General features: G+C 33.7%; 1 protein-coding gene across 1 annotated transcript in view; it reads left to right on the top strand.

Annotated features, from left to right (window-relative positions):
- The window catches only part of LOC127711865 (uncharacterized), a 31,199-nt gene extending 18,496 nt beyond the window's left edge, over positions 1–12,703 (top strand). Inside the window, exons 11-18 of the mRNA XM_052218029.1 lie at positions 766–1,068; positions 1,455–1,751; positions 2,956–3,081; positions 3,993–4,137; positions 6,487–6,632; positions 6,987–7,072; positions 7,295–8,445; positions 12,089–12,703. Of these exons, the coding sequence (XP_052073989.1) occupies positions 766–1,068; positions 1,455–1,751; positions 2,956–3,081; positions 3,993–4,137; positions 6,487–6,632; positions 6,987–7,072; positions 7,295–8,445; positions 12,089–12,578 (2,744 nt within the window). The 3' untranslated portion in view covers positions 12,579–12,703. The remainder of the gene's footprint in view (positions 1–765; positions 1,069–1,454; positions 1,752–2,955; positions 3,082–3,992; positions 4,138–6,486; positions 6,633–6,986; positions 7,073–7,294; positions 8,446–12,088) is intronic.
- Positions 12,704–24,983: the final 12,280 nt, after the last annotated feature.

A 24,983-nucleotide genomic window follows, 5' to 3' on the forward strand; every position in this document is an offset into this window, starting at 1 on the left:
GAGACAGGAATGATATTTTTTAAGTTATCTCCCCCTGAAACATTATGGATTATATCATACAAATTGGAACAGAAACAGGTATGATATTTAAGTTATCTCCCCCTGAAACATTGTAGATTATATCATACAAATTGGAACAGAGACAGGTATGATATTTAAGTTATCTCCCCCTGAATCATTGTGGATTACATCATACAAATTGGAACAGAGACAGGTATGATATTTAAGTTATCTCCCCCTGAATCATTGTGGATTACATCATACAAATTGGAACAGAAACAGGTATGATATTTAAGTTATCTCCTCCTGGAGAATATGAATATGAGTCTGACTGTCTGTCAATCTGTTTGTCATTACCAGTTTTGTATGGAAATAAGAAGATGTGGTATGACTAGCCAATGAGACAACTCTCCACTAGAGAACAAATAAGACATGCACTTAACAACTATAGGTCACCATACAGCCTTCAACAATGAGCAAAACCCATACCACATAGCAAGCTATAAAAGGCCCCAAAATAACAAATGTAAAACATAGATTTGTTGTCTGAATCACATCAAGTGTTGTAGAATTAATTCTTCTCTTCAACTTTTCAATTACGTATCTTTCAAATACCCTCTAAAAAATATTCTTTAACTGTTTTACACAAGAGGTTCTTTTGATATTTGAAATTTGGTTAATTTGTATGAAACTGTTTTGATATGTTGAAAAATAACAATAACAACCCACCTCCCTACAATAAAATATTAAAATAACATTTTGCAGGTAAATCTGACATCAAACCACCCTTTTCTGTTGGATTCAGTAAGAAAATCAAGATAGATGGACTGAGGGGTAAACTCCTGCATGATCATATCTATTTTCTCACGGTGACAGCTGTTAACTCAGCAGGTCTGACATCCCAGGATTCCTGTAATGTTACCGTGGAGATCATGCCACCAGATGTCAGTAATGTCACCCTGTCATACATGTACAGTGATGATGTTGTAGATGATACCGTGTTTACAGCAGACGAACATGATATTGGGTTAGAATGGGAGGGAGGGAAAGATGATGTTGCATTTTATGGTAAGTATTTATAATAACATATATTTGTTTGATAGTGTGTGATAAACATATAACGCATCAAATGAATTACCAATAGATAAATGGATAATGCCAAATATTCAATGGCAAATTTTACAACCAAGACTTTTCATATGTTATCAAATTCGTTAAAGTTGTGAATGATTAGTATAAAAAATGTGATATGATTGCCAATGAGACAATGATCTATTAAAGTCTTAATGATGTGAATGTTAGCAATAAAATACAGCCTTTAACAATGAGCAAAACACATACTGAAAAGTCAGGTAAACAAGGCCCTGACATGACAAAATGTGAAACAATTCAGATTAGAACACCAATGGCCTGAATTGTTTAGGTTCCTTTTAACGTCAAGCTTTATTTTCTAGAATGGGAGATAGGATCTAAGCCAGGTACAGATGATGTCTTCCCCAGAATTAAAGTTGGTATCACAGAATCTAAGAAAGCCTACATAAGAGATGGAAAACTTTGGATTGATGAGACTCCACTCAATGCATCAGTCGGAGAATTTGCTAACACAACCTGGAATAATGAGACAATGAAGACTGCTAAAATGAACACCTTTTTTAACCTGGAGCCTGGTAAATGTGTCTATGTGACATTGTATGCTGTAGGAAGATCTCATCTGTCGTCAACTGTTTACTCTAATCCATTATGTATTAAACGTAAGTATTTAATATCATGAGTAAAGAAAATAAACTTATAAATAAGTCTGATGTAAACAAGTTCATTCTCCCACTGCAAATGCTTTTTGTCGAGTTTCGCGAAACAGAGACATAGTGATCGTATATTCCTTTGGCAGCTGCAGCAGCATCGTCAACATTTAGACTCAGTCTGTGGTTTTCTCATCACTTGGCGTCCGTTGTCGTCGTCCTTAGCTTTTACAAAAATCTTCTCCTCTGAAACCACTGGGCCAAATTTAACCAAACTTGGCCACAATCATCATTAGGGTATTTAGTATTAAAAATGTGTCCGACGACCCCGCCAACCAACCAAGATGGCCGCCATGGCTAAAAATAGAACATAGGGGTAAAATGTAGATTTTGGCTTATATCTCTGAAACCAAAGCATTAAGAGTAAATCTGACATGGGTAAAACTGATTATCAGGTCAAGATCTATCTGCCCTGAAATTTTCAGACTAATCTGACAACCTGTTGTTGGGTTGCTGCCCCTTAATTGGTAATTTTAAGTTATGGTTCTTGATTGATTGAAAAAGCCTTTTTTTTTGTCATTTCCATGCAATAATTGGAGAAGACTTGAACCAATCCTTTTCAAATTTGAATATGTTGTTTTTCATAACTGAATTGAGGTTATGTTTTATTTGTTTTGAGAACTTCGACTTATGCCATTTAGGAGTTATAGTCCTTGATTTTCATCGAAAAATTTTACAGTGTTGTCCTATAATGTTGATATCCAGAGGGAGATGTTCTCACTTATGACCATATAGATTATGGATGTATTTATTAGGCCATTTCATATTTAATTTTAAGTAATTTAATTTTTCTTTGAATATCATCCTCCATAGTAACAAATAATCTATTCAAATGCAAAATTGACAAATCTACCCGAAAAAATGTAAACTTTGACAAAATATCTTCAAAAATGGAATAAAAAGCTTGTGAAACAACATACAGGATAACAGTACTAGTATTTAATGACTTTTGGAATGATAAAAAGTCTTAAATTCGCTGACCCTCAAAAATATTTGTAAATGGGAAATGTTATAACCTGATAGGAGTTGACACTTTGGTTAGGGTTGACTAAGTATGTTGCATTCATTTATCATAAATCAATATTTTTATGAAAGTTTTAAATTAACATTGGAATTTCAATCTATAATTTCAGCTGATTTCTTCTGTTTGTTTTAGGCAGAGGAGATTCTGATCTGGAACTAGGAACTCCAGACAAAAGAAAACGTAAAAGTAGAAAGCTTCATGGAGAAATAAGATTACAAGATACTACAAGCAGAGTATCTGCTGATATTATTATCAAAGGTATGGTGGAAGTATTGAATTTTATCTGACTTTAAGACCACATCATCACACATGCTATATCACAGCTTTGTGAAAGAAACATGAATATATAATAAAATTACAAAGTGTGTGTGTTTTTAAAGCTAAAGGAGGAAGTGTGATAAGACACACCAGGCTGTTTTGACACTTATGGATTTTAGTCTCAGTCGTTGTCTATTGACTTTGAAACTTTTGCATAGTTTACATTTTAAAAAGTTTGTAATAATGTCAGTAAAGGGAAACCACTTGTGATAAGTCTTTGTTATTTGTAATGCAGTTGTATTAGCTGGCATTGGCATATCTTATTTCCACAGAAATTATTAGGCCCTCTTCATTTCTTCAGTCATGGTTCATTGACTTTGAATATTTTGCATACATTATGCATAGAACTATCGTAAGTGTTGCTGTGTCAACAGTTTATACCTTGAAAACAATGCGGTTTTAGGAGTAGAACAAATTTGGAAAACAAATTAAAGAAATTTGATACTAATAGTCGTTGATTTTTGTCTTTCCTGCAAAGGAAGTCTCAGTATGCAAGGATTACTATCTGGCGGGCGCCATGTAAATTATTTGTATAAAGCCTTTAGTAAACCTTTATTTTTAAGACTTTCAACATAACTTCAATGATCAGTAAAGCAGGGGAGACATTTCAGCGTGTGCACTCTTGTTTAGTTAAAAGTGACAAAAAAGTGACCATTACCTTTTTCCCTTAAAACCTTGAAAAGTAAACAAGTTCGGAAATTTATTTAAAAAAATCAACACAAAAGACCTTCAGAGTCTTACTTGTTGGCAAAGGTATCATCACTTCCTCTGTGGTTCCATTGATATGGTATTGTATTGAAGCCACTTTTTCATGTTCTTTTTGATGTTTGAATTTAAAAATATCTTTTTAGGTTTAAATGTGACCATTTTGGCAGGAACATTAAATCAAACGGATGTAACAGCTGACTATGGAACTGCAGCATCAGCTAAATATACTAGATATTTTATAGACCCTCGTACTAGGTGGAAAGATACATCTAGATTTCTTAGAAATAGGTAAGTTGAATGGTCAATTATAGACACTTATTCAATCAGCATTGAATGGCTAGTATCTTATTCTTTTTTTTTTAGGCATGGCGTTGTCAGTTTATTTTCGACATTTGAATGTCCCTTTAGTATCATTCGCCTATCGTTTAATGGGTCAAAATCCATGGATATTAACAAATGTTGTTTGCAGATTCTGATGGAGTAAAACTGATGGATATTTGTCAAGGTTCAAGTGAATGTAAGCAAATCAGGAACACTATGAACAAATAAGTACTAATTTTGATAAAAAATGTCATTAGTGATCAAGTTGTCTGTTATTTCCACACAAGTCTTTCAGTAATTGTCTTTGAATGTAAAAAAAATATTGACTGCATTTTGTTTATTTTCTAATAATTTAATTTTGGATGTTACACGTCTTCTGATTGGCTGAGAGAATTTTGTTTATCAGCTCATAGACACAATTTTGTCATGTGAACATGACGTCATCAACGTTTTTTCATGATTTACTCCTTAAAAATGGAATTTAAAATTAAATTATAAGGAATGATTGTAATATTTTTTCTGTCTATTCGAAATAACATAAAAAATGTGGTGCACACTGTTAAATAACCCACTACGCGTGTTATTCAGTGTGACCACATTTTTGATGTTATTTCTTTATAGACCGAAAAAATATTACAGTCATTCCTTAAATGTGGTGTAATCTACCTTTGACAGTTTTCTAATCTATCAATAACAATAAAATAGTCTAGCTTTTAGGGACCACATCAAAAGTTCAATGTGCAATAAAAAACTTCAATTCACATAGATTTTTCTTGCATGAGGCCACATAAGGTCCCTACATTAGAGTTGTTACAAGGGCTCTTAGTGTGCAGAGAGCATGGCACTTTCTTTACACAAGGCATTGGATTTAACATTCCTCTTATGACTAGACATGGCTGCACATAAAATTATATACATTCCGTTCAACCGAATGGTTGTCCCACTTTGGCAAGAGTTTTACCGCCTGTTGGAAGGATACCAAGAGTCAATCAAATTTTTCCCTGGAGAATCAGTTGGAGTTTAACTGTCCATGTAAATTTTTGTAATGTATACTGTCCCAATATAAATACAATATATAAATAACACATAGCTGAGAGGGTGATAAAGCAGATTGTTACCCCAAGAAAACATTGTCAACTGAGGCGAAGCCAAGGTTGACAATGTCTTTTTGAGGGGTAACAATCTGCTCTATCACCCTCTCAGATATGTGTTATTTAATTTATTATACTGAATGTTCTGTTATTACTGTCGATTAAATTTCAAATTCAAAGTAATAAACTATGACGTCTTGTACAAAACAACCATCCGTATTTAATAAAGCGCACACTTGATCAAGCGTCTCCATGAAGGGTAATAGAGTAAATTAACACCCTCGTATTAGCCAATCAAAATATGGAATTTTAACGTGAAGTATAATAAAAGCTATAGTTCTCTGATGAACTCATTCAATGGAAACTTTAAATTTCTCCTTGTGAAAAAAACAATCATTCATTAATTAATTTGGCTGTACAATAAAATAAACTCCTAGTGATGAAAACGTATGTACCAATACTGATATAATGACACATATTGTCAGAGAACATATGATAATTACAAAATTATGTCAGTAACAGATTACTGATGCACAATTATTAATTTTATTTGGTCAGTAAAGAAAAACAAAGATGTTAGAAGCTGAACTTTAGGCTCGTATAGTAATGCAGTCAACATTTTCCTATACAATCTTGTTACCCACTAAAAACAGACTAATATTACAGAAGAAATGAATTAGTTGATATTGTATAAATATAACATAACACACAGTGTGTTTAGTATTGGTACATGTATTTCAATCACTAGTTTATTTGAAACAAAATTGTCTTCAGCTTTTTCTCATAATTTTTTGTTTTTTTTCTTTTTTATGATGGATCATTTTATATATGATTGATTGATTCACCGATGTTTAACGCCACTATAAGCACTTTTGGCTATTCGTGGTGGTCAGTTTTAATTCATTGAGGAAGCCCGAATGCCTGGAGCGAATCACAAGCTTCAGTAGGAAAATTGACAATCCTAGTCAAACGCACATGCCATGTTCAGGATTCAAACTCACAGCCTCAGTGTTGACATGCTAGTAGTACAGTGGTTGCACTACTCAGACCACTAGGCCACCGAGGACCCTCATTGTATATATGATTTGGAATGATAATTTAATTGACAGATTTTATGTACTTTTTTATGATGATTTATGTGTTGTTTTTTTTGGGAGGGGTTGCATATTGTTTATAAAGTTTCGTATCAAAACAGATTGACATAAAAGATGTTTTTAAATTCCAGACTTAAGAAGTATGCTGGATTGATGTTTTATCTATCACCATCAACTTCAGTGGAAAGCTTGACAGAAATCAGTATCAGTGTAACGTTTGACAGCAGTTTATTTGATACAAATACAGAGATTCCTGTCCTGATGTATTGGGATAATTGTAAGTCATATTTATATACTGAGTAGGAGTATTTTTGTAGTCAGAGATTGTCCAAATTCTTATCTTGGAAAAGTATCCAACATTTAGGTGTTTGCCTTGTTTTGGTAAGTTTCTAAGTTATCTTGAGTAATATGGCTATTATATTTGATTCATATAATAAGAGTAAGGTGTTCCTTCTAGATTTAGTGTGAGGATAACATTTTCACAAGATTTGGTGATCAACATAAATTGTTCATGCTTATTCTTGTAATGGATATTATAAAGATATCTATATTTAAAACATTTTTCACATGACTTGGAAGAAAACATTATTATATCTCTTTTTTAAGGCCTAGTATTTTGTATCTTTGGTAGTTGACCAATTATGGAAACATCCTACTGACACTTGTAATGATGTAGAAGATAAAACAGACTTCGTCAACAAAGTTTTCACTACACAGGTATGTTCTTTTGATCTCTTGGAATTTAACTATCTTTCCTGATGTACCTTGCATTTTATGAGTTAACAAATTTAAATATTGTAGAATTATACTTTGGAAAATGCAGACTTTTTATTATTTATTAATGGAATCAATCGTTTCTGTAAAAAATTGTCAGTGGAATAAAATTGATAGAACTTTATTTGCCCTTTCTAAACATGGTTAATGTTCTTATCAATGTAGGCATGTAAAGAAGTATTCTCAAAGATATCAACTGAGCCTTCAGCTAGACAGAAAAGATCGGTACCCACCAGTGTACCATTACCCAGAATGTGGTCATTAATGGTGATGTCGAGGAGAGCACCAAACACACCACCTCGTATCACTACATCAGAACTATTTGTTAGTGAAGACATGGATGACATCCAGGACAATAATGGACAGAGAGTAATACAGTATGAAGACAGTGAATCAGATGATGTTAAATTCACAATTCTTCAGCAACCATTCCATGGATTTGCCAACATAACACCAGATGGATCGGTTTATTATCTCCCAGATAGTAATTATAATGGAGCTGATATTGTTATAGTTAAAGTAGAAGAAATAGGATTATTGCCACCATTCTATCCACTGTCTGCTACCAGAAATATTTCAATTAGTATAACACCAATAAATGATGCTCCAGTGCTTATGCCGTTTGAATCAGATTTTAAATTTGAAGAAGTAGAAATTCCTGGCAAGGGTTTGAAATCAGTTCAAATTTTATTGGATGGAAATGTTACAAAGAAGTATGAATTGGGTCATGTGACTTTCTTGGACGTTGATTTCGTCGACCCTTCAATTAATGAAATTAACTTCATAATGAGGATAAACAATACTATACTCAGCAACTTTTCATTTGAACCTGTTGAGTATCATGGCATACTTAAAAAGAAATTAAAGCTGAGTATTTCAGTTGACAAAACTTTCTATGGACAAACAGTTTTTACAGCTAGAGGTTATGATCAAACCAGATACACAACCAAAAATATAGAGGTCAATGTTTACATCTTAATTGCACCCTGTGTCCATGGTAACTGCCTGAACAAAACATCGACTGAATGTGATGATATTGAGCGAGCTTCCAGTTTTGAGAAATATTCCTGTAGATGTGACCGTGGATATACTGATGAGTGGTGTCAGACGGATATTAATGAGTGTGACCCTAATCCCTGTTCTGTGTTCTATGATTGTGAGGATTTGATTGGGTACCAGAAATGTAACTTGAATGTTGTGAAGACAATCTTGTTGACTCTTGCAGTTTTGCTGACTCTTGTGATGTGTTTCATGTTAATCAGAAGGTTCTACAAGAAGAAACGACCCAACAAAATAGATCCTGGATCTAATACATGGTATGTTTTGAGTCTTTAGGTAACAGGTATTATGCTTTACCTACAATGTCCCAAAGGACAGGTAGATGATGTGCCATCACATGTAGTAGAATTTTTATTGTCATTTTCATTAAAGAAAATGAATGACTGACTGAGACCATCCTGAAAATAACATTTAAATAGCTAAGCAACCATCTCAAGAGTGGAACATTTTACTGTACTTCTGCCTATGGGTTATGGTATGTCCCTTGGTATTGCCTCCTTTTTAGCTCACCTTTCCAAAGGAAATGTGAGCTTTTGCCATCACTTGGCGTACATGTACGTCATCGTCGTCCGTCTGGTGTAAACTATTTCAAACATCTTCTCCTCTGAAACTACTGAACCAATTCCAACTAAACTTAAGCTGAATAATCCTTAGAATAAAGTTTGTGTTTTATTTTCTGTTTCGTCAAAAAACATGGCCACCATGGCTAAAAATAGAACATAGGGGTAAAATGCAGTTTTTGGCTTATATCTCAAAATCTAAAGCATTTAGAGCAAATCTGATGTGGAGTAAAAATGTTCATTAGGTCAAGATCTATCAACCCTGAAATTTTCAGATGAATCTAACAACCCATTGTTATGTTGCTGCTACTAAATTGGTAATTTTAAGGAAATTTTTCAGTTTTTGGTTATTATCTTGAATATTATTATAGATAAAGATAAACTGTAAACAGCAAAAATGTTCAGCAAATTAAGATCTACAAATAAGTTTTATATGACCAAAATTGTCAATTGACCCCTCAAGGTTGCATTTCTATAAATATCGACATAGGGACTTCTTTACGGCTAAAACTGTACCACTTTTACTATGAAGTTTTGAAAAAAATTATATCCTAGAATGGAAAGTTCATATGCACTACTATTTTTTTCAGAGGTCAAAATATAGGGCTGTGCGTCATATTTTCAACGTTTATATGCCCCGAGCTTCTGAGAGTTTAAACTTACACTAAAAGTCTGTACTACCCCTACCTTGACTTTAGGTTTTCTACAGATTTCAATTTGACCGGTATGCATATGTATATTTACTGGTAACATTCCCAAGTTATGTCTCTACGAGATGAAAAATAGAGATCATATCTGGGAACCAGTACGTAAACAAAATTTATTATCTATGAATATTATATATCTCTCCAAAAGAGGCATGGTTTGAGAAACAGCTGTATTTACAAAGTGCAACCTTAATGAGTTATTGCCCTTTAAGGACAGTTTTACACAATTTGTTTATTATGTTTTCTAACTTTAAAAAATCTTCTCCTCTGAAACTACTGAACCAAATTAAACCAAACTTAGGCTGAATGATTCTTAGGTTATCTAGAATAAATTTGTATTTTATTTTCTGTTTCCTCAGAAAACATGGCCGCCATGGCTAAAAATAGAACAAAGGGTAAAATGCAGTTTTTGACTTATAGCTCAAAAACTAAAGCATTTAGAGCAAATCAGACAGAATTTAAAGTATTCATTAGGTCAAGGTCTACCTGTCCTGAAATTATCAGCCAAATCGTGTAACTGATTTTTAGGTTATTGCCCAATAATTGATGATTTTAAGGAAATTTTGCGGTTTTCAGTTATTATCTTGAATATTATTATAGATAAAGATAAACTGTAAACAGCAAAAATGTTCAGCAAAGTAAGATCTACAAATAAGTTCAATGACCAAACATGTCAATTGCCCCCTTAAGGAGTTATTGCCCTTTAAAGACAATTTTTCACAATTTGTTCATCTAGTTTGCTTTCTTTAAAAAATCTTCTCCTTTGAAACTGCTGATTCAATTTCAGCCAAACTTGGGCAGAATGAGTTTCAGAGTATCTAGTATAAATTTTGTATTTTATTTCCTTGTACGTGAAGAAACATAGCCACTATGGCTTAAATGGAACATATGGGTAAATGCATTTTTTTTTGCTTTTGAAGAAAATATGACAGATACAAAGAACATTTAAATGGCATTTTTAAGCCACTCATTAATATATATTGAAAGCAAAAATAATCATTGTTGAAAGATTTAAGCAAAAAATTACAGGTGAGCGATTCAGGCTCTTGAGAGCGTCTTGTTTTAACATGATTACATGCATTTTTTGATTGATTGTTGTTAGCTTTATGACCTATATAATTTTTTAAAAGACAGGGCCATTCCCCCCTGTTATCATGATTATCAGTCAAACATGTAATAATTTTTATAGAATTTCTCTTAAAAAGTTCCTATTGAAACATTGTATCCAATCCATCAACAAAGATGTCTACTATTTCTAAAAACCGAAAATTTCATACCGAATTTAGAAATAACATTTAATGAATCCTGTAGAGAGCACATTGAACCAAGTCTCGATTAGCTGTTAATTAGATCAATGTATCTATAAAGGTACTTGTGTATCTAATCCTGACAATAAAGATGATAGTAACTTGTAACCACCACTTCCTTACACTTTCACAATAAAACAAAACAACTGAAAACTGTATATAAAAAGGATATCAATTAAGCCCATCATTGAGTAGTTTTATCAGAAAATAGTTTAAATGTTTTATAAGTAATCCTTAGAACAGGTTTATACATTGACACTTGTAAAAATATAAAATTGCAAAAAATTGTTCAAATTGGTCAAAATGTGACCAGACTTTGAGTAAAAGATAAGCATCATCAATATCAAACATTTCCATGTAAATTATTTCTCTGTTAACTCCTTGTTCCTTATAATTGCTTTGCTATTTAGGTTAAGTAAATTTCAGAAATTTCATTATTCCAAAATCAAAACTTTCCATTATATAAAATTTGATGCATCATCATCTGACTAATTTTTACACTATTACCTAAAACAAAATTCATGACTGGTTGCTCCAGACTATTTTATCTTGGCTTCTGCTTCTGATAAAAATAATAGCAAAAAGTACACAAAACATTAAGATAACAAGTAATTATTGATACTCTTATGAAAATAAGTACCAGATAAATTTACTCAATAATTATAAAAGAATAGGGTATTTAAAGGCATTTCAAATAGGGCTGTTCCATTTATGCCCTTTTCAGATCTGATTAATGTTATTTGAAAAAGATATTTCATTTATAAACACACTTCTTTGTTTCTGTTTGGTATTTTGGAACCATGCATTTTGCTTTATAAAGTTTTATTATCTCATTACAATGAACCATCTTAATGTTTTGCTGATGGATTATAAATGTAAAAGAACTGCCTGAGTGGTCTTGTGATAGCCTGCTGGCCTCTTCAAACTATCAAGTCGTATGTTCGAACCCTAGCGGGATCACATCAAAGACTTTAAAATTGGTATTTCCTGCATGCAGCAGTAAGGAGTAAGAGCAAAGACTGGTTGGCTTGGAGTCAGAGACATGTCTTACTGTGGACTGTTACCTTTTGAACTAGCACATTAAAGATCTGGCTCAGCCTGTAGGACTAGTACAAAGAAGGGTTAATATTCATATTACATTAACATGTTCTCATCCTGAATATACACTTGATTTGATTAATCAGCCATCCATCATCATCATCATCATCATCAAAAATGTAACAGGTCAAGATCTCCTTTTAAATTTTTTTGTACCAAATTATTTTAATAACTATGAGATACATTACTTTGCAGTACCTTTATTTCATGATTCTAATTTATTTTCAGGAGTTTTGGGAGTGAGGACCTTGGTCAGAAGAAAGGAAAATTTATTAGACCATCATCATCATGTTCAACTGAAGATCTTATCCCCACATGTACCGTTAAAGATATTAATGTAGGCATTGGTAAAGATCTTATCCCCACATGTACAGTTAAAGAAATTAATGTTGGCAATGGTGAATCATCTGATGAGAAAGCAGACGGTCAGACAAAGAACATCCCTGAGACTGGAGACAGAAATGTGTTGATGTCAGAAAAAACCATGGATAGTTTTACCAAAACACTAAAACCTATCTCTGTCTTGACTGCAACAATTGGCTTGAAGGCGCCACACCACAAGCCTTTTAGAATGAAGTCTGGTGAGAATAAAAGGGACACACAACCAAACTATGGGTTTTCCAGATATCTTTTGGACAGCAGTCATGATAAATCTGGACAATTGGGAAAACTTGTTCCTCCCAAAACTTCTTCAAATAAGCAAACTATGAATGACTAAGCCAAAGAAATTGGTTTCAAGAAGGGAGACAACTATTAGATGGCACCTAATTACAAAAAACTAGTATAATGCGTGTAAAAGATCTTACTCATTATTTTCATATAGAATAAAGTAGATTTAGATGTTTTGAATGGATATTAAAACATTTGCCTGACTTCATTCGCACCATGACTTAATCCAAGTTTTACCGTCACTTGTGATAAAAATTTTATTGCAGCATACACATATGTGTTAATACTACATTATGTAGTTGATGCAGTTGCAAATACACCTTGACTAAATAAGTATACTATGAGGTAGTTAGAAAGGGATTTCCTGAAGAAGAAAAAAATGTAATTGTTGAATACTGAATTCCCAAAAATTAAGTAACACATTCCCTAATCCATATATTTGGTATTTGGGTTATTGCAAAGTCTACGTGTTCATCAGATAGAATTTACCTGACCCTGACTGCATTTCATGGATCAGTGATCAAGGTTAAAGTTACACGATTAGGTCCAATTCTCCGATACTATAAGCAGTAGGTCAACTGTGTGGTGTATGAAATGATTGTAAGGGGTACATTGGTGTAAATCTCGCTTTCCTTCAAAAATGAAGGCCTAATCTTAACGTCCGGAAAAATGTACGTCTGCCCCTTTACAGCAGATATACATGTATACATGAATGGTTAAGATCGTACAAGAATTAAAATCATTTCGCCGCTGCCTGCGAGACATATAATTACTATCCTGCAGCGGCGGTGACTGAAGCTTTGTATATTATTTGTATATAGCTTTATGTTTAAGAAGGTAGAAGACCTGGATGCTGCATACCATGTATGTAGACACCTTATGTGACGAAGTTTCCATCTTTCATATGTCCATTGTCCTTGACCTCATTTTCATGGTTCAGTGACTGCTTGAAAAAAAATTCTAGTTTTTTTTGTCATGTGAATTTTTCACTTATTATGAGTAACAGGAAAACTTTATTTGGTATTTGGGTTATTGCAAAGTCTACGTGTTCATCAGATAGAATTTACCTGACCCTGACTGCATTTCATGGATCAGTGATCAAGGTTAAAGTTACACGATTAGGTCCAATTCTCAGATACTATAAGCAGTAGGTCAACTGTGTGGTGTATGAAATGATTGTTAGGGGTACATGTCAGTCTTGCAGGTTCCATCTGACCTTGGCCTCATTTTCACGGTTCAATGTTAAACTTTTCAGTTTTGGTCTGTTTTTCAAGTGCTATAAGCAGTAGCCAGCTTTATTTGGTGTATGGTATGATTGTAAGGTGTTCAAGTCTGTCTGGAGAGTATCTTCCAACCTTGACCTCATTTTCATGGTTCATTTGTCAATGTTATGTACTTGGGTTTTGGTCTGTTTTTCAAATAATATAAGCAGTAGGTCACCTATATGTGGTGAATAGAATGATTTTAAGGTGTACATGTTTGTCTGACAGGAATAATCTGACCTTGACCTCAATTTCATGGTTTCATTGGTGAATTTAAAGTTTTTGTGTTTTGATCTGCATTTCAAATTCCATAAGCAATAGGTCAGCTATATGTGATATATTGAAAAATTGTAAGGTGTACATGTCTGTCAGACCAGATTTATCTTGACCTTGACCTCAATGCCAGGAATATTTAAAAATGTTAAATTCATGTGATGCTTGTAGTAAAACCTTTATTATTAAGACTTTCAACATAAAATCAATGGTCAGTAAAGCAGGCGAGACATTTCAGCGTGTGCACTCTTGTTTTCATAAAGGAATGCAAACGTAGGATAGCAGTTTACATACACACAACACAAGTCTCCTGAGTAAATTAAGGGTTGTAAAAACCAAAAAACAATAGGTCGAAGAAAAACAGACAACACCATAGCCATGAGCTTCATTAGGTATGCTCAGGACAAAATAACATCATCCTTCAGTCTATCCACGATTCTTGAAAGTGAAATTTGTCTTATCAATATCGTCTGATGAATGTCCATGTATTTATTGCATTTCTATTATTACAAACAAGACTCGGGAAGACATCTTAGATGAAAAATGTTCGACCTTATGAATTTATTTCATTTGTCAAACAGTAACAATCTTAAAGCAATCATTTGAACTTTACAAAGGCGATCTCCTCCACGAAAATGGATTTACCAAAAAAATAGAAAAAATACAAACAGCAGCGAACATAACATGGTCCAGATAGCAGCCTAGCTTGTGAAAGAGTTTGATTACTTTGTGTTCAGTTTCAAATCAAGTGGAAGTATTCATTTGAAATTTATTTCACCTTTAACATATAAAATCCAAAGCAAGTATAGTTGAGAAAATGGCGCCAATTCTGTTCCAATTTTCTATCGGAGAAGGGTGTTGGTGTGGTCTGTGGTACTGTTAAAATATTTTGTGATTCCAGATCTCATTTTTGTCTCGCCTTGACGGAGTCAAAAAGCGAGACATAGGTATGCTGTTTCCGGCGGCGGCGGCGACGGCGTCAACAATGTATTAGTTTGTGATTAGGTCTAGTTCATGGTGAACCACTAGTGGTAGGTCAATGATATTTGGTATGCAGTTGTATCAACATTGGCACATCTCATTACCATGGAGATTATTTGGCCCCGCCCCCTCAGTCAACGTCTATTGACTTTGAAACTTTTCAAAGTTTACATGTATTAGTTTGTGATTAGGTCAATTTATGGGGAACCACTAGTGGTAGGTCAATGATATTTGGCATGCAGTTGTATAAGCATTGGCATATCTCATTTCCATGGAGATTATTTGGCTTCGCCCCCTTAGTCATGGTCTATAGACTTTGAAAATTTTGCTAAGTTAACATGTATTAGTTTGTGATTAGGTCAGTTCAAGGGGAACCATTATTGGTAGGCAGATGTTAATTGGTGTTCAGTTGTATAAGCATTAGCACATCTCATTTCCATGGAGAATATTTGGCCCCGCCCCCTCAGTCATGGTCTATTTACTTTGAAACTTTTGCTTAGTTTACATGTTTTAGTTTGTGATTAGATCAGTTTAAGATGAACTGCTAATGTTAAGTCAATGATATTTGGTATGCAAATTTATTGGCATTTGCAAGTATCGTTTCCATGGATATTATATAGCCCCACCCCTGATCATGGTTCATTGACTTTGAAACTTTTACATAGTTTACAAGTTAATGTTTGTGTTTAGGTTTGTTTAAAGGGAACGACTTATGATAAGTCAATGGTATTTGGTATGCAGTTGTATTAGCATTGGCACATCTCATTCCATGGAGATTGTTTAGCCATGTACCTTCAGTCATGGTTCATCGACTTTGAATATTTGTATAACTTACATGTTAAAGTATTGCTATTTTAATTTCAACATTTGCATTATCAAAATTACAAAAAGGCGAGACATATCTCTGTGATAACAGTTTATTGTATATAAGTAAATATCTTTAACTATCAGGCTTATTTGGTATGACACACAAGACTCGTCATTGGCCCTGGAAGACAAATTAAATATATGAAGTAGAAGAGCATTGCAGGCCCAACCTTCAATCAATTATCCAAATAATTTATAAAAGGTATCGATTTGATAGAAGAAAAACGCTGTTTTGGACATTCAATATTAATGACTGCTTCTCATTATTTTAAATCGATCTTAGATCGAACCATAACACACGATATAAAGCGTTTATTCAATACTAAATCCGTATTATTTGACCAATATTAATCAGAGAACCAATAGTCCGTGGGCCCTAATCATTTTTAATTTTAAATCCACAAAGATGCATCATATCTATAATATAAAATTATATTTCGACAATTATTTTTTAATAATCGTCATATTTATTACATGTAAAATAGAAGTGGAAGATACCAAGGGGACATTCAAAACTCATTAGTCGAAGAGGAACTGACAACGCCACGGCAAAAAGCGAACAATGACTGAAAGACAAAGAAATGCACATAACACCACACAAAAAACTTAAGACTGATCAACACAAATCCTATCAAAAGCCATGGATGGATTCGTGTGATCGGAATGTTCAGCAGACCCCCTCCACATATGGCACCCGTCATCTGCTGCTCATGAAAGTACAAATTCGGGGTTAATCGAGAAAAGAGGACGAGATTGTGGTCACAATTAGAACCTATTTGTGGTCAACGGTAACACAGATTTCCCATAACGGTTAAACAAATCGTGATTGCGTCCGTAAAACTTTTGAAGGTATAAATTCAACTTGACCACTTGGAAATCTTGGTTCAATAGGTTCTTTGTAAGCATCAACTCTCTATGGAGGAAATCATGAAGACAATTTAAGCTCTGGAATATCGTATCAATTGAGAAACTTGTGCTCCATATGCAGACGCTACATAGAAATGGAGAGATAACAATTCATTAAGCTGAAAACATGCCTTTTGTTGTAAAGTTTTGTTCTCAACCGACCCTCATTGCCATTTTCTAAATATAATTTAAGTAATGAGACACACTTAACTGTATCTGTTTTATGTGCTATTTCAAGTTCGATGGGATAAATGTGTGCAACATCGTCTCTAAACTTTGAATTATACAATGAAAGGACGTCATGTATACAGTGAAACGTGAAAAAAAACGGTAGGAAGTTTTTTTTTCATTATTTTTGTTCTTTCTGTCATGGTATACTGTTCAATAATAAGAGAAATGGTTGAGATGCACGTTTGTGTTGGTATGAAACGTAAGAACGGTGATAAAACACGTTATATAAGGATATGCAAAAGACATTTTGTGGTATCGAATTCTAGATTCAGCAGTATACATTCTTTCTTGGTAGTTACCAATTGAGTCTACAACACATTACCAAATATTGATCAGACTCGGCAGTATCCGGAGAAATGACTGCATTTCAAAAGGAAGTTTGCATTCGTCAGATACTAGTTAAAGATGACACTTCGAATAGTTGGTTTATCTATGCAAAAAAATTACTAAACCAGTATATGTTACATCAATTTTTACTCTTATTGATAATATGCCATTTCCAACTGTATTGAAGAACATGGTAAACCACAAAATAAATGACCACTGGAAGAAATTAATTATCTGGATTTCTGCAGGTTAAGAAACCGTGTCGACCAAGAAGGCATGTATCAGAGCTAAAATTGCTACTGGAGTATATGTCTTACAGAAGGATAGGTCCAAATTCTATGGAAACAGAGATAAACCAATTTGTCCGTTGTCTAATGATGGCGGAGAAGATATGGAACAATTTATATTGGAGTGTAAGACATTAGAAAATACCAGGAAACATTTTATAAATTTGGTGGAACAAATGGACAGTTTTTAAAGGCAGTGCTTTAATGCCTTTCTAGTTGCCGGGTTAATCCTTCCTTCCGCGATATCCAACTTATCTACGTGGGGGGTCATTAGACTCCAAGTAGATCCGGAAATGTTGAATTCTCTCCTCTTCTTATTGCGATATAAAATGTTTTTTGTTTCATTTCATTTACATTGGGAAATAGAGAAACGATCATTGTGTTTTGTTAGTTTTAAAAACTGTTGATATATTAGTATTTTGCATTATAAGCAGTCAACCGATTGACAAACTAGAATTATTTGAATTCCGTGTGGTAAGAGCTCGGGTTAATTTCGAGTGTTATCTGCAATCTAGATGTTTATAAATCATTTCAGTCGTTGATATAATAATTAAAGGTCGACTGAACATGAATTATATTATACAATTTAAAGCGCATTTCTGTTTATGCACGTGAACCCGTCTAACGTTATTTTCGCAGTTATATAAAGTAGCAAATTATCGTTCCTGAATAGGTGGCGCCGTGGTAGCGGATCCTGTTCCTCTTCTTCCGGTTTCTGCACTGTGCAACTATTTCAGTTATATTTTTAATTAACGATGCCAAGTACTTGTTGTTGTGTACCTGGATGTCATTTAAGAGGAGGACATGCATTTCCAAATGACTTAAAAAGAAGGAAAAGTTGGATCAACGCCATGGCCCATACGCCGATTGGACGAGAACACGATGATATCGTGGAGTCCAATTCAATCAGCTGTTGTTTGCAAGGCACGTTTTACTGAAAAAGACTGCGTGCAGGAAACTATTCATGGTAAAACTCTATTTTCTTTGTGAAATATATAGTCATATATGTAATCTCCATGCGAATAAACCAAAGTCTGTTTACAACCGCAATTATCGTTTTAGAATAAAAGGGGGTGGGTAATTCAAGACGTCATAATTTTTTGGATTACGATTCAATGTGATCTGTTTGAGATTTTTTGGTGATTGCTACAATTATAATGATTTCTTACAAGCGGTATATCATACTGAGAATTATTTTAGCAGTAATTATGCTAATGTAGTAATGACAGGAATGCATAAGCTATGCCTCATAGACTTTCTTGAAAAATATCAATGACAATGTTAACAGGAACAAAACAATGGAAGCAAGTTAACTCGTACCATTGTAAAATCGTACCACGTAAACTCGTACCAAAAAAGTTAACTTGTACCAACGTGAACTCGTACCACTGGGAAGTCGTACAAATCAGAACTCGTACCACTGCAAACTCATACCATTAAAAATATATTCAAAAATACGAATGTTTTATGATTATTTTTTTTTGGTAAACTTAATAAAAAAAAGTTGAATTACTTGAATTTTATACTAGATTTTATTTTATGATTATTTTTTTTTAAGCTTTATACAAAAAATTAAAATATCTTTGAATTTTATACCAGATTTTAATGAAAACTTAGACAAAAATCAACTTGTTTAATCATATTATTAAATTTTGATTGTTGTTATATAATTAACAGCTTGGAATTAAATGTATAATGTTTATTATTAAATGAAATTCCTGATTATCAAAACATAAGCTGACATGAGTTGTCTCAAAGCTCACTTTACTCATAAAATGGGGCATGTTTGTGAGGTTTCTCATAACCACAATGGAAGACGACAATTGTATATGGTGCCACTCTCTGGTTAGACCCCGACAAGAAGCAATAGAGTGTGATGTATGTTCTAAATGGCAACACAGAAAGTGTGGAAATATAGGTAGCTACAAATTGGTCATTGTAATTTCAAATTATATACATTTTACAGACTTAAGAGGTATCGAGTGAAATTAAAGTATATATTCATCATTAAACACCATTTGAATGCATTTAAATAAGTTGGTACGAGTTTACAATGGTATGAATTTACCGTGGTACGAGTTTGCATTGGTACGAGTTCTTTTTTAGTGGTACCAGTTTACAATGGTACGAGATAACTATAATTCCAAAACAATGACATGCTCTCATCTATATTATAGTTATTTAGGTACAAACAATGTACGTTTGTTGCATAAGTCTCTCATTGTTTGTCCTTTGGATTTACATAACATACATTGAATCAGGCAAACATAGTTTTATCCAGATTGTAATGAATAAATCTAGTTAATATTTCGCCAGGTAGTACAAAGTATACATTGCTAATGGAAGTTCATTTAATTATAAAAAATCTAATGTTTTATAACCTTTTTCAGGGCGAAACCCACCATACAGAGACTTAAGTCTACTGCAATTCCCAGCCTATTTTCCTGGACCAAGCAAGAGACTGAATCGTCCGCAAAAAGAAAAATCAGGTCAGTTTCCTGTGAAAACAAAAGAACTAAACTTGATGACTATTGTAGTAGAAATCTAGAGGAAAGTTTTGATTGTAAAGTTGGTTTTCCTGAAGAAGTCATTCATACTGCAGAAAGGATTTATGACTGTCCACCACCAACTGCCGAGCTAATGTTGAGCTTCACAGATGGAATTACGCAAACACCATCAATGCCTATGTTTTCAGCAGAGAATTTTGAAATGAAGACACGTGACACAGCCATGCATTTTTATACCGGTTTAGAGTTGTATACTAAATTTTTATTTGTTTTGACCACACTTGGTCCAGCAGCACATTGTTTGAGATACATATATTTTCAAATTGATAGGGTGTCAGTTGAAAATCAGTTTTTTTATGACTTTGATGAAATTGAGGCATCATACAACCAACTTTGAACTGTCTAGATTCTAGATTGAATCTAGTGTTAAGAATATTGTGTATACATGGATTGTTTTTATGTATAAACAGTGGTGTGAGGCTAACACTTGGCCATCTAGTGGTTTAGTCAGGTATTTTTCACCATCCAACTTCAAATTAAAGTTTCCTACGACTTGGATTATTATTGACAGCACAGAATATCCCGTGATAAAACCTAAAGCTCCTAGAGCTCAGGCAACCTTTTCATCAAATAAAAACAGAAACACTGAAAATTCTTGAATGTTCGACACCTGGTGGTTTAGTCAACTATGTCTCTATGTCACATAGAGCGAATTATTGGACTTGGCAAAACATACAAAATTCTAATAAATCCTATGAATGGAACTGAAACAAAACTTTCATCTGAAATAACATTTAAATGTAGTTGTTTTATGTTGTGTAATTTTAGAACTTGTATTGTGCCAAAGGATGCATAAATAAAAGTGACGCAATGAATTTTGTTCTGATATATATATATTTACAATTACATGCACATGTAAATTGTAATGCATATAAAAATAAGGAGATGTGGTATGATATTCAGTGAGTTTATCAAACTAAAGTGCATAAGAAATGGGTTTAAGCAGTTACAGATGTTACTGTCACCGTACAATCTCCAACAATGAGAAAAACTCGTACCCTGTAAAAAATTTCAGAGATCTTACAACTAAGTTTTGTTGTCTCACCTTGACTTTGGTGAATTTTTTATATCTGTTGATGTAAATATAAAAAAGAAGATGTGGTATGATTGCCAATGAGACAACTCTCCACACATGCACAAGAAACCAAATGACACAGAAATTAACAGCTATAGGTCACAGTACGGCCTTCAACAATGAGCAAAGCCAATACCGCACAGTCAGCTATAAAAGGCCCAGAAATGACAATGTAAAACAATTCAAACAAGAAAACTAACGGCCTATTTTATGTAAAAAAATGAACAAATATAACAAATATGCAACACATAAACAAACGACAACCACTGAATTACACTTTTATAGGCTCCTGACTTGGGACAGGCACATACATGTACATACAGAATGTGGCGGGCTTAAACATGTTAGCGGGATCCCATCCCTCCCCCTAACCTGGGACAGTGGTGTAACAGTACAATATAAGAAAGAACTATAAAAATCAGTTGAAAGAGGCTAAACTCATCAGATGGATAAATACAAATACAAGTGGACGTGGTCGGGTAGTTGTACATCCAAACAACAAAAAGACACTAAGTACAAATCGGAGAGTACTCGCAGTTACTGACAGCTAAATGTAGTTCAAAGCCACTAACAACTGATAAAAAAATCTTGCATCTAAGACTAAATTATCAATCCGTAAGCTCCCTTTAGAATTTTATAAATTTTAAATTTTACATTTCTGAGTTATGGGGTTTTATTCATTAAAAAAGGGGGGATTTTCCAGTTTTTGGACAACAACTCAAAAATGCTTTAAGCAGTTCACATGAAACTTTGGTGAATTATTTATAGCTATTGATGTGATCTCCCTATTGATTTTCATAAATTTCAAATATGACATTGAGAAGAAATTGAACTTTATTTGTTTATAGTCTGGCAACAGATTTATTAAGTATTGCACAACAGCAAGAAATCTTTAATTGAATATAAATTCAATTCATATAACCGATTTCAAGTTCATTGACTACATTTATTCAGAAACTATAATATGTCAAATATTTAATTACAATCCAAATTCAGACCTGTATCAAGCTTGAATATTGTGTCCATTTTTGCCCCAGCTGTTCAGGGTAGTACCTCTGCGGGTGTATCCAGCTGTGCTCAGCGAATCAGTTTATTTCTTAATTAAGAACTCTTTTTTATACGACTGCAAAAAAATTTTGTGGTCGTATATTGGTATGACGTTGGCGTCGTCGTCGTATGGCGTCGTCATCCGAAGACACATTAGTTTTCATACTCTAACTTTAGTTTAAGTGAATGGATCTCAATGAAATTTTAAAATACGGTTCAATACCACAAAAGAAAGGTTGGGATTGTTTTTGGGGGTTATGGTACCAACAGTTAAGGAATAAGGGGCCAAAAATAAGCATTTTTGTAACTTCCAGACATAACTTGTGTGTAAGTGTATGGATCTCACAAGGTTCCATATCACAAAGGGAATGCGGGGATTGATTTATGGGGGTAATTGCCTCCAAATTTTAGGAATTAGGGGCCAAAAAGGGGCAAAAAACAAGCATTTTTCTAGTTTCATGACAATAACGAGTGTGCAAGTCTATGGATCTCTCTGACATTGTATCACAAGGTTCCATATCACAAAGGGAATGCTGGGATTGAATTTGGGGGTAATTGCCTCCAAATTTTAGGAATTAGGGGCCAAAAAGGGGCAAAAAAACAAGCATTTTTCTAGTTTCATGGCAATAACTTGTGTGTAAGTGTATGGATCTTTATGAAATTGTACTACAAGGTTCCATATCACAAAGGGAAAGCTGGAATTGAGTTTGGGGGTAATTGCCCAAAACGTTTAGGAATAAGGGGCCAAAAATAAGCATTTTTCTAGTTTCCAGACAATAACTTGTGTTCAAGTGTATGGATCTCTCTGAAATTGTACTGCAAGGTACCATACCACAAAGGGAATGCTGGGATTGATTTTGGGGGTAATTGCCTCCAAATTTTAGGAATTAGGGGCCAAAAAGGGGCAAAAAACAAGCATTGTTCTAGTTTCATGACAATAACTTGTGTGTAAGTCTATGGATCTCTCTGACATTGTATCACATGGTTCCATATCACAAAGGGAATGCTGGGATTGATTTTGGGGGTAATTGCCTCCAAATTTTAGGAATTAGGGGCAAAAAACAAGCATTTTTCTAGTTTCATGGCAATAACTTGTGTGTAAGTGTATGGATCTTTATGAAATTGTACTACAAGGTTCCATATCACAAAGGGAAAGCTGGGTTTGAGTTTGGGGGTAATTGCCCTAAACGTTTAGCAATTTGGGACCAAAAAGGGGCCAAAAAACAAGCATTTTTCTAGTTTCCAGACAATAACATGTGTTCAAGTGTATGGATCTCTCTGAAATTGTACTGCAAGGTACCATACCACAAAGGGAAGGCTGGGATTGAGTTTTGGGGTGATGAATCATAAGGGGGTTCAAAAAATTTGGGGGGGGGATTCTTTTTCCTTTTTTTTCTTTAAAATTTTCCATTTTAAATTGGTTATTTCTGATTTATATATAAAAGCAAATAATAATGATATGGTTTGAATAGGTAAATTAAATTTTTTTAAGTATCTTAGACCACTTTCATTCTGTGTCAGAAACCTATGCTGTGTCAAATATTTAATTACAATCCAAATTCAGTGCTGAATCAAGCTTGAATGTTGTGTTCATACTTGCCCCAACTGTTCAGGGTTCGACCCCTGCGGTCGTATCAAGCTGCGCCCCAGCGGAGCATTTTATTTCATTCATAAATTACTTTATGCTTGGAAATATAATTTTGCTTGGAGTTGAAAGAGTTGACATGTTGCAATGTACATTTACTCTACATAGTTCTATGGTACCAAATCAAAAGTTTATATAAAGAAAGAAGTCAAAGGTTTCCCATCATAGTTTAGTTACATACATTTTTTTTTGTACCTGAGGTCGTTGAATATAGATCATTATATAAATAAGGAGATGTGTTATGATTGCCAATGAAAAAACTAAGGATTTTCTTATCCAAGGAATAGATTTCCTAAGCCGTATTTGGCACAACTTTTTGGAATTTTGGGTCCTCAATGCTCTTCAACTTTGTACTTGTTTGGCTTTGTTACTATTTTGATCTGAACGTCACTGATGAGTCTTATGTAGACGAAACACACGTCTGGCGTATTAAATTATAATCCTGGTACCTTTGATAACTAATTTGACTATAAACATAGATAAAAAAGGTACAAACTGGACATAATGCACTAGTTCATAAACAAGTGAGAACAATCGCCTTCATATAGTGCTCAGAATATGACATTCATAAAACTTATTCAATATCATTAGTGAACTCTAAATCTTAAATACTGAAAGCCACCTCTGATAAGTACACTGTACTATGCAAGATAATGATATAACTGGACTTAAAATACACACAACCTGTAATTAACTGCCTTTACAGCGCTTTCGTGCTTTGATTTATTTAATCATATAAAGTGTAGTGGGCTATTTTTACAGTTGATACTAGACATTTCACATCCATCTTTGCCAATGGTACTAAAAGTCACTGGGATAGCTCAGCAGACAGAAGCGATGTCCAGAGGATTGTTTTGCATTACATCGGGAAAGATGTTCCAGGCTTGATATACATGTTGGGTGAGACTGGGTCTGTCCAGGGGCTAGGTGCGCTAGAAGTCTATTTTATCTTTTAGTACTTTTACCTTTTAGTAACACATGTAACA

The sequence above is a fragment of the Mytilus californianus genome, unplaced genomic scaffold (assembly GCF_021869535.1).
Source record: "Mytilus californianus isolate M0D057914Y unplaced genomic scaffold, xbMytCali1.0.p SCAF_8, whole genome shotgun sequence".
NCBI lineage: Eukaryota > Metazoa > Mollusca > Bivalvia > Mytilida > Mytilidae > Mytilus > Mytilus californianus.